General features: G+C 42.8%; 1 protein-coding gene across 1 annotated transcript; it reads left to right on the top strand.

The window, feature by feature from the left end:
• Positions 1-4,814: 4,814 nt before the first annotated feature.
• On the top strand, positions 4,815-11,206 carry armc7 (armadillo repeat containing 7). Its single transcript, XM_039739328.1, has 4 exons — positions 4,815-5,048; positions 5,781-5,897; positions 10,039-10,182; positions 10,477-11,206. The coding sequence occupies exons 2-4, from the start codon at positions 5,804-5,806 to the stop codon at positions 10,812-10,814; spliced, it is 576 nt and encodes a 191-aa protein (XP_039595262.1). The 5' UTR covers positions 4,815-5,048; positions 5,781-5,803; the 3' UTR covers positions 10,815-11,206.
• The last annotated feature ends 275 nt before the right edge of the window (positions 11,207-11,481 follow it).

The raw sequence follows: 11,481 nt of genomic DNA, 5'->3' as shown, positions 1-11,481 counted from the left end.
GCGAACAAGGACAGTGGGGCCATTTCCTCAAAAGAAGACAAAAGATGACGGAATTGTTGATTGTGGTGGGCAGTGGTTGTACATTGTTGGTACACATATTGGAACACTGAGCCCACCCTGGTCTACAAAAAGAAGTGGTGAAACCATAACAGCTTTTAAAAACCATGAAGAGAAGCAATGTGGTTTTCTCAGCAGCCAGATGTGACATCCTGTTTTCTAATGTGTGCCTTAAAAAAAGAGCGGGCACCCAGTGGGCCATAGGTGCCAAGTATTGAAAGACACATCACACACCATTTTATGGCTTTAAGCTGATATATGACAGACCACCTCAGGATCCCAAATTAGGACCCAAGCACAGCCGTGTAACGGGTGACACCTCAGCACCACATGAGTTTAAATGGAGTGGCACAGTGTGAGTTTTTTACAATGGCTAGAATGCCAGTCCTGCCACTGACCCCTGAGTTTGTCCTGCAAGTTAGAGGATCTGCCAGTAGGGCTGGACTCGGGTTAACGTCATACCCAGGACGGAGTATATAAAAACATGTACACATATACACGCACACACTTTGGACTCAGTCAGTATTCAGAGCCCTTCATTTATTTCACATTTCCTTATGTTGCTGCCTTGTGCTAAAACATTTCAACTTCATTTTCCCCTCATCAAGCAACAATAATTGAAAAGAACAAAATGAAAACAGGACATCAGAAATGTTGGTCAATTTATTAAAAATCAAAAGCTGACATCTCTCATTGCCACAGATATTCAGACCCTTTCTTTTGGCTCGGGTGCATCCCAGTCCGTTGATTAACACTAAGATGTTCCTACACCGTGTTTGGAGGCCATCTGTGGGTCACATATCAGTTGGGGAGGCACACAGCTCTCTATAGGAGGATCCACACTTGAGCAAAAACCAAGTCCAGACGTCAGAGGACCTGCCTGCCGAGCTTAGAGACTGGACTGCGTCAAGGCACACGATCTGGGAAGGCTAGGAAAACACTTGGGCTGCACTGAAGGGCACAGTGGCCTCCATAATTGATAAATGGAAGACGTTTGGAACAACCAGGGCTTGTAAACTGAGCATTTGTGGGAAAGGGTCTTGATAAGAGAGGTATCTAGAGAGGAGGATAGATAGATATGATAGATAGATGGCAATACAGATAGATAGATAGATAGATAGATAGATAGATAGATAGATAGATAGATAGATAGATAGATAGATAGATAGATAGATAGATAGAAAGGCACTATATGATAGATAGATAGATAGATAGATAGATAGATAGATAGATAGATAGAGATAGATAGATAGATAGATAGATAGATAGATAGATAGATAGAAAGGCACTATATGATAGATAGATAGATAGATAGGCATAATAGATAGATAGATAGATAGATAGATAGATAGAAAGGCACTATATGATAGATAGATAGATAGATAGATAGATAGATAGATAGATAGATGTATTTGTCCCCAGGGTGAAATTTGGCTTTTTTTTTTTTTTTTTTTACATTTTTTTTTTTTTTTTACAAATAACGAATCTCCTTGCTGTCACCTAGTCGGTGTCTTTCAATTTTGGGTTTTATTCTGGCAGTGGTGGGTCACAATTTGCTATTGCTTATATTGGTGGTGGGTCATTACTACGGTAAATCTTGAAATGGTGCTTGATCTATGGTCTACCTCCCACTCTGATGATCGCACCGCTCGATTTGCCAGTAGGGACCTTGGTGGGTCACAGAGATACTTATGGGATAAATTGTGGATCACAACAACAAAAAGGCCGAGAAACACTGCTCTGGCAAAGTAAATTTTAATCAAGTTATTATGATATGTCCCCCCCCCCATGGCTGATGCCAGTCTCCTCTTTGTCAGGGTGATGATCTGCCTTACATCTGATGTTCATGTCTGTCATCCTAACCCTAACCTGGACCCTCCAGTGCACGTGTCATCGTCCTAAACTGGGTGAAGTCTCTTAAACATAACGTTGTCATGGTGTCTCTTCCGAGCAGTGCAATAGGGGAACCTTTTCTGGTTCCCAAGAGAACAATCTACATGAATGTGGAGGAGCCTGTGTGGACAGAATGTCGCTTCTCCCCTTATTACCTAAACGTAGAATATTTAGGAGATCTGAATTATAGAGGCCAGCAGAATCTGCAAAGCAGGGCCATCTTAACGTATGGGCACTGGCCGGAGCCCACAATGTTTCTGATGCCTATGTATGTTTTGGTTTTGCTATCAAAATAGGGGGCCCAGCGCACTACTTTGCCTGGGGGTCTATGATGCTGCAAAGTCAGACAACGTGTAGTCTAATTTAGCAAACCTTATTGACTGCTTCTCATAAATTTTGATGTGGTTAAATAGCACTGCATTACTAAATAAGCATCAGTTAATAAGCCAAAGCTGAAAATGTCATATCTACAAAGGGTGTTAAAAAATAACCCTTTGAAGAGTATGATGAGCACTTGCATGACCTGAAGTCCATAGGCATCTCGCAGTTCATGAATCTAATCAAACCGTGAGGGTGTGAGTTACACACACAGACACCTACTGAGGTGTAAACAAAAACTGACCTTTACTACAACAAAAGTGCAGAATGACATTTATTTTGAGAGTATGTTAGCGAAAACAACATCAAAAACACGTTCGAAAATGTAGACGTGGCGTAACATTCAGGCGCCATTCGAGGGCTGTTACTGACACTGCAGTCTTCGATGGGCGGAGTTGGGGGTTCTAGAAACTTCCCGATCCATTTGAGTGTTGTGGGGGCCTAAGACCATCTCACCAGGTTTGGGCAAGAGGCTGAAAAGGGGCCCGGAGAGGCCACTAGTCCATCACAGAGACCACGTATTCACACGCAGCCACGATCTGAAACTGGCACTTAATATAACCTAAATAAATACACTTTTTGCAATGCATTCATTTTTCGCTTAAGGATCTCTGGCCATTGTATTTTTCAGGAAATAAATCTTGCAAGGCTAATCAGTTGGGGAATGACAGAAGTGAAAGGCGAACTTTATTACAGCGGGTTACCATTGTTTTGATGTACTTTTTTAATCCCCGATGGGAAATTTTGTCAGGACCTCAGGTGGATGTGGTAAATGACAGGGGGAGCAGATTGTCAAAGTCCCAAACTTGGACACTTGTGTAGCATGTACTTCCACGCATACATTTCATACACACTTGTTTTATCACATCATCATCATAGAGGGATCACGGCACAGGAAAAAAAAAACACTTTCACGAATGAATGTGGGCGGTATGGGGGCCCCTCTTGGCGTTTCGTATGTGCTGTTGTAAATATCCTGGATGTTTGTTTTGTGTTCGTTCTATTAGATGAGCAGCCTGTTACAGCCGGGACATTGTGATATTCTTGTTCTTTATTGGAACGCACAAAGGAGCGCATGAAGGGTGTGTCAGGTCGGTTCGCGCGGTAATGACATCACACACACGCCGTAAAACTATTCATGCATGCGTACAACAGATCGGGCAGCCACGAAAAGTGTATGAGAAAGTACCGTTTGGAAACTTACGCGCGCGCGGATCGAGTAGTGACATTGTCGCGGTCACCGGGATATGTGGCCACTCCAGTAAATTAATGGAAGTGTGAGATTGTTTGGTGTTTAATCCATAGTACGACTCGGTGTTCTGTGCACAACGGCTTACACGCCACAGGACACTTCAGTCATACCTACAAGTAGATAACCTTTTATTTTCCTTGCTTGCATTTGATACATTTATGGTTAGGAAGATCATTTAATTTACCTGTTATGAGACAGTTTGGCCGGGCGGCCAGCCATAGGAAGACTTGTGGTGGTTCAGTCTCCCTCTGTTTAAGAATTACGGAGGCCGATGTGCTCTTGGGGTCTGTTATGTCTGTGAATAAGCAGATGTGTGGGGTTGTAGGAGAAAAACGGAAGTTTTTTGTTGTTGGTGTGGATGTTAATAAAGAAAGGCAGTTATGCATTACAGGTGTGTGAACCTCTATTTCTGATATAACAGGGACCTGAAATGATGAATCCCCAGAACTGCGCCTCAACACAATCCCGTCACTGAGCTAGGCAGACAATTCCCGCATCCTCGTGTTTTTTTTTTTTCTGGGTCAGCTGTGTGTTTTTCCTCATAAGAGTCCGTCAATCAAAACTGACCACAAGTGGGCTCCAGACATCTCAATGATGATCAATAAAATGGGATCCACCAGAGCTAAATTGAAAGTGACATAGCAAAGGGTCTTGTTTCAAGGCGGCTGGGTAGTGGAGTATTTCCATCCATCCATCCATCCATTCTCTAACCCGCTGAATCCGAATACAGGGTCACGGGGGTCTGCTGGAGCCAAACCCAGCCAACACAGGGCACAAGGCAGGAACCAATGCTGGGCAGGGTGCCAGCCCAACACAGGACTGGAGTATTTCCATTTTTTAATATGTTTGGAAAAAATTCTAAAATTCTGTTTTCACTTTGTCATTTCGAGATATTATTTGATGAGGTAAAAAAAAAATAAATAATTTTAACACATGGCTGCTACATAGTGAAATATGGGAAAGTGAAATAGTCTCCAAGATTTTATAAAGACGCTGTAACAATATTATTGGACTGTAACGGTGTGTAGTTTATCTCTAACTAAATTAGTTTGTGCTAGTGGTCTGAAAAATCAAAATGGCACACCTGAAGAAGTATTACACATTTAAGTGCAATTAATACATCTTTTCCAGACTTCTGCTACAGCCTTTCGGTTAAAATTACGAAGGAATTTTCAGGGGGAACGTTTCTACCTCGGAACAGCATTGCTTGTAAATTGTGGAGGTACGGAGCCTTGAAAAGTGAGCACTGCGCATGACAATTGCGTGGCACGCAGCTGCCTTCAGGTTACAAAAAAAAAAAAACCGCTCGAACAGAACAGAAGAGGATCCAGCTTTTAAACTGGCCTTGCATGTTTATCTGTTATGAATTGTAATTTGGGACACGACAATAGCAATATTCTAGAATTTACAATACTATATTAGTGGAGGGAGAAAATGTAAATGAAATGCATTACAGCAGTCTAATGAGGTAAGTAGCAGTGTTGTAGTTAAAGGCTTCAGTTACGTCTAGTGTTGCTCCCCACGCATTTAGTGTCATGAAAAGAAGTGAAGGCTTTCGGCTTCCGCTGCAGCACGCGATGATTCAAGTACTGAATGTAACGAGTGACTCCGTTTTTAGTCAACCGAATTTAGAATTATGGCAAGTAATGTGTCACTGTGCATCACTGTCCCTCGGTATTAATATATGGGGGCACTTTCTAAAAACAGGTGCATTTGTTTGCACTCTTTTTTTTTTGCCCTGAAGTACATTTTACGGTTTGTCAAGATGTATTTAATTTTTTGCATATTACGCCAAGGCAGCGTGATTCTCTCCTACTCGAATGCACGTAGTTTTCCTTTTTCTTGTTTGGTAGACAGTCGCCCTCAATAAACCATTTGAACTGAAAAGTGCTCATCTTCTTCACAGCAGCCTGAATCTCAAAATAAAGTGTATATGAAATCGCCATTCTAAACATTCGTTTTGTACCCCCCAGTGTCCCTTATAGGGGAGTCACGGAGATCTTTGAGTCGGTCACGTTAATCCGATTTATTTTCAGTCTCCAAAGCCTTTCTTTGGAACCTGGAAGCTCAAACAATGAAAACGGCGGCTTTCCCATAATCCTCTGCACACGAATGCAAGTCATTTGATTTGAGACATTTCAAAAAGTTTGCAGTGTTTTTGTCGTCTTGTGTAACGTTTCATTTTAATGATTCTCTAAAGGCTACCTTCGTGGCATAAGCTGTATGATGTCCAACAGGAGAAGTGGCACCCAAGAAGATGACCGGTTAGAATACCTCCAGGCCCTGGTCACAGAATTCCAGGACACTGACAGCCAAGGTTAGCATGTAGGTTGGGATGCAGTTCTGTTTTTCCTAAAATTGACATTAAATGAAGAATGTGGGTGTTTTGTAAACTTATCGTGTAAAGTATGGCTGGTCAGACAAAGTAGTTTGTTCAAGCAGCATAAGTACAACAGCAGCTTTTGTGCGTGATTTGTGTGATAGTGATGGGAAGTTCGGATCATTTTACTGACTCGGATCTTTGAGTCTCGTTCAGCAAAATGAACGAATCATTTTTCGAGTCATTTCGTTCAATTCTCTTTCCGGCTCAGACTGCATAGGTTAAGCTTATGGGGCTGTCACGTGATGAATGAACGACTCAAACCCGAAGACTCGAAACAGGTGAATCAATTCCAATACAGAAACTATAGAAAGTTGCGCAAATGCACGAATCACTCCCACGAGACGACTCGTTCTTCCCGAGTCACATTAAAGATTCGTTCAAAATGAACGAATCGTTCAAGAACGACCCATCACTATTGTGTGCAATGTCGCCCTCTAGTGGGTAGGATGTTGTCTTTGTAAAGCTCGACTGTAAGTCGGTCAAACTTGCAGGGCTAGCATCAGGTAAAGACGAGAGCAATAGTAGCACCTATTATTACTACGGGTGGGGGTGTCACAGTGAAAGTCACATTATGTAAACACAAGGTCACAGTTCCAGTCCTCATTACTACACTGCCTTCACATGCATGGGCTTACAGTGAAATACCAAACCTGTGCATTTTGCTGGTTGTGTTCATCACTGTAGACCAGGGGTGGAGGGCCGCAATGGCCACAGGTTTTTGTTCCAACCCAGTTGCTTAATTAAAGAACAATCCTTGTCAATCATTCAGTTTCATAGCTTATTAGTGCTTTAACTCTGCCATGTCAAGTCATTCTCATATCCTACACTTAGAAAGGAAAAAGAAGGATATCATCCAAATGATTTGAAGTCTAAAACTGATGAGTAATTCTCAATGCTTCACTTTTTTCTCTTCACTTTCCTTCCAAGTTTTTAATTAAACCAAATAGTGCACGATAAATACACATAGAGGTGTAAATGGAAACAGGCTAAATGCAGACAAGCATTGTCTTTTGTCATTGGCATCTTATTGCTATCCAGCCCGCTATATCCTAACTACAGGGTCACGGGGGTCTGCTGGAGCCAATCCCAGCCAACACAGGGCACAAGGCAGGAGACAAACCCCTGGCAGGGCGCCAGCCCACCGCAGATCTTATTGCTAATAAGGAGCAATTAAAAACAAAGAATACAGCTGTTTAAGACTAAGCAATAAAGGTTCAAAATCTTAATGAGTGAGATGACGAAAAATGAAGCAGAAGTGTTACTTGAGCAGTAAAATGCTTCTTAAGCCACTGGGTTGGAATAACAACCTGCAGCCACTGCAGCCCTCCAGGAATGACTTTGCCCACGCCTGCTGTAGACCAGTGACTCCCAGACTCTGTCCTGGCTGCAGGTTTTTGTTCCAACCAGATTCACAATCGGTGGTGATAATTAATAAAAACTGATCTCATTTAATTAGCTCGTCTTTTTTACTCTTATTCTGCATTCAGAAAAACGCAGCAGTATGGTTTTTACATTTATAAGACTTTTAGAAATATTTCTATTTTTTTCTAAAGCTATAAATGCTCAACTCTCTTTTGCTGTTCAATTATTTCCCCCTTTTGTTGTGTAGTTTGACGTTGGATGATGAAAGCAGCAGCGACATTTGTCTGTCCAGAATTTTAAATTACCTGTAGCTCGCAAACTGTTTGTCCTATTGACCTGAAATTTGGTACACACATACTACAGAACATCTACTATCCGCCTTTGAGGTAATGATTGACCTCCAAGGTTATTCCTCTTTTTATTTTTATTTTATTTTATTTTATTGTAGAATCAGCTCTCAGCAGTGGCCAGCAGAGCGGCCGTGTGGCGCATGCGTAAAAGTGCCGTTCTCATCCCTACCACCTTCGCCACCATATCTTAAATCATTCTTGAGGCAGATTGAAGACTTAAGTGAAAAACTAAAGATAACATACTAAGCAACTGCAACACAAACACGGACTTAATCAGTTTCAACGTGAAAAGATGCCGACAAAAGAAGAGAAGGGGTCTGCTAGGGTGGAGGAAAGAAGAGCTGCTCGGGAAGCAGCAAGCGCGTCAACCTCGGAGCAAACGAGTGATACATATACAGAGTAAGAGTCTGAAAACTAGGAATGCTCGAGTCAAGTGTATTCACTGCATGTTATTGGTTAGTAAATCATTAAATAACCAGAACACTTAGAAAAGCAGAATGAAATTTAGGTTGAAAATCTTGTTAACGACTTAAAAAAAGACACATTTTCCATATAACTGCTTATTGCATCTTATGGCGCTTTTCCACTGCGTAGTACGGCACGACACGGTTCAGTTCAGCTCGCTTTTGGGGGGTTTTCCACTGGGAACAGTGCCTGGTACCTGGTCCTTTTTTTAGTACCACCTCAGCCGAGGTTCCAAGCGCGCCGAACCGTTACCAAAACGTGGCGTGTAAACTCTGCAGGTCACTGATTGGCCGGAGAAAATCGTCATTACTGCGTCACTGAACTTGCGACACGAGACACAACAGACCCGCTAGATTTTTAGCACAGCCAGCGAAGGTTCGGACGCACCATTTTGTTTTAACCAAAAATGGCTGTTTCGTGGTCTATTGAGGAAGTACAGACGTACAGACAAACTCCTTCGTCTTGCTGTTAAAAACATCCACATGCCGAGAATGAAGAACACCATTCCGTCAATATGCTCCATTGTTGTGTGTTTGTTTGTGGTGCGTTTACGATGATGTCACGGCAGTAGAGGCGGCACAACTATAACGACACGTGAATAATCCCGCCCACTCTAAAGCGGTACTAAACTGCAGTCGAAACGCAAACCGAGCCGAACCAAGGTGGGCTGTACTGAACCGTGCTGTGCCGTACTATGCAGTGGAAAAGCGCCATTAATAAAAATCTACCAAACTTAGTTTGTAATTTCTACATTGACTGCAAAGCACAGAAACTGGGAAGTAACGACTCACTTAATTAGGCTACGAGTCCAATGAAAAACAAAAGTTGGGATGGAACAAAAACCTGCAGCCCCAGTGGGTCCCCAGGACCGAGTATGGGAAGCCCTGCTGTAGACGTTGAAATGTAAAATCACGAGTGCAGTTCTCATGACTTGACTTTTTGATGGACACTTTCACCAGCCTCGACTATACTTCCTTAGACGGCTGGCGTCCTTCAACATCTGTAATAAGATGCTGCAGATGTTCTATCAGACGGTTGTGGTGAGCGCCCTCTTCTATGCGGTGGTGTGCTGGGGAGGCAGCATAAAGAAGAGGGACGCCTCACACCTGGACAAACTGGTGAGGAAGGCAGACTCTATTGTAGGCACGGAGCTGGACAGTTTGACATCCGTGGCAGAGCGACGGGCGCTGAGCCGACTCCTGTCAATCATGGAGAATCCACTGAACAGGATCATCTCCAGTCAGAGGAGCAGCTTCAGTGACAGACTGCTGTCACCATCCTGCTCCACTGACAGACTGAGGAGACCATTCCTCCGCCGCACTATGCGACTCTTCAGTTCCACCAGGGGGGTAAACGTTAACATTATACAAAGTTATTGTCTGTTATACCTGCATTTTTATTATTCTTTAATATTGTTGCTGCTGCTGGATTATGTGAATTTCCCTTTGGGATTAATAAAGTATCTATCTGCATTGCAAAAATACTTGCATTGCTGCAGTCAATACATGTAAACTTCTACTCAGTAAATACTTGCTGAAAATGTAAATTATGCAATTTATAGCTTATTAATATGGTGTATTGTATAGAAACATGTAATCTTTTATTAGGCAGAGTGGTGGCTCCGAGGCTAGTTATCTTTGCCGGCAATCATAAGTTTGCTGGTTTGAATCCCATAAACACCAGAAGTGACTCCACTTCTCCACTCCACTCCCCTGAGCAAGGCCATTAACCTGCAACTGCTTCATGCCAACTTACTTGGGGGTTGGTAACAGGATTGGCATTCCTGTCTACCACAACCTCCCACTATTCCAGTGTGGCGCTGAGGTGTCGCTCGCTGTACTCGGGTCCCAATCCAGCTGTCATTCTATGATTCCAACCTCTCTTCTGTTTCTTTTAAGATGCTAAAGAGCAAGTGCTGGCAAACTTGGCAAACTTCTCATATGATCCCAGTAACTATGAGTATCTGCGACAACTGCAGGTCATTGACCTTTTCCTGGACATGCTAACCGAAGAGAATGAAAACTTTGTAGAGTTTGGAATAGGTGGGTATGATTATCTGTACATCAATTTTCCAAGACTGCCTTCCCTGTTGCAGGGTTCTAAGAAGCTTGACTGTCCCCGCTTCATCAGGAGCAAAGTGGGAGCCGACTTTGAACACCTGCTGGACACATTCACAAGCTTTCCCACAGTCGCTCCTACTGGACTTCCTAAAATAGTCAACCTAAAGCTCCTATCTGTGGTGCGGCGTGTAATGGCGTTGTGTCTAAACCCTGTTGTCTTACCGTTGGTTTTGTGTGTGTTTGAGTATGCCATTTCCTTTTCTTCACGTTTTTCAGGAGGATTATGCAACCTGTGTCTCGACAAAACCAACAAGGAGTATATTCTGCAGAACGGCGGACTGAAGTTGGTAATTTCATGCCTGTCAAGTCCCAATGAGGAAACTGTGCTGTCTGCCGTCACAACGCTGATGTATCTGATGACGCCCGACTCGCGCCAGGACATTACTGCTCCGCCAGTGGTGGAGTGCATGCTGCGCTTCTCCTTGTCCGCCAACAAGAGGCTCAGCAATCTGGCTGGAGTTTTCCTTCAAGATTACTGCAGCCCGGAGCAAGTGGAGAGCGCTAGAAGCCTCCAGCAGCATTCAGCACTGGGAATCCCACTGCCTAGGAATTAGAGGCATAAAAGGCAATGGACAGCAATTTAATGTTTGGGTACTACACAAATACAGCAGAGAATGGAGTGAGTAGGCTTGAAACTGTGAGCGCCAAGGGGACAAAGTTGTAGCGGCACAAGTAAAGGCGCAGTTTTCTACCAGCAGTAATGTCTTTGGTCTTGAATAGTCCTTTTCCTCAAAAGAATTTACTTTATAGGTGATGATGGTAGGAGGGGAAAAAGCTAATACTGAAGAACTGCCTACATTAATTAAAGTTGGATTTAAGTTCAGTGTTCTGCTACTCCAAAATATTGAAGCCTGCATTTAAAGTCTGTAATAAGTTTGTTTTGTCTTTTTACTTATTGTCCTAATTAAACACAAGGGTGAACATTTTTACACAATGTTGAATTTGACATGCATCAGTTTTAGATTCATTGACTCACTCAGTGAATGCTTCAGTAGTGGATTGGTACCTTTGCTCCTTTTGTTTCTTGCTTTGCATCTTATGCCGCTGAGGTATATTTGGAAACGCACCTCAGTTCTGAAGAGCAGGCTCGTAAAATGGATGGCTGGAAGACTGACATTTGTTTCCCCCCAGAGCATTGACAGTTTGTTTCCCCCCATCTGTTTTTGTATTGCTTTAATAATTTGCAGCAGTAGGGGTGAGGTAAGAACTCATTTTAAATAG

Source organism: Polypterus senegalus, chromosome 17, assembly GCF_016835505.1.
Source record: "Polypterus senegalus isolate Bchr_013 chromosome 17, ASM1683550v1, whole genome shotgun sequence".
In the NCBI taxonomy this organism is placed as follows: Eukaryota; Metazoa; Chordata; class Cladistia; order Polypteriformes; family Polypteridae; genus Polypterus; species Polypterus senegalus.
This window is presented reverse-complemented; position numbering and strand designations above follow the sequence as displayed.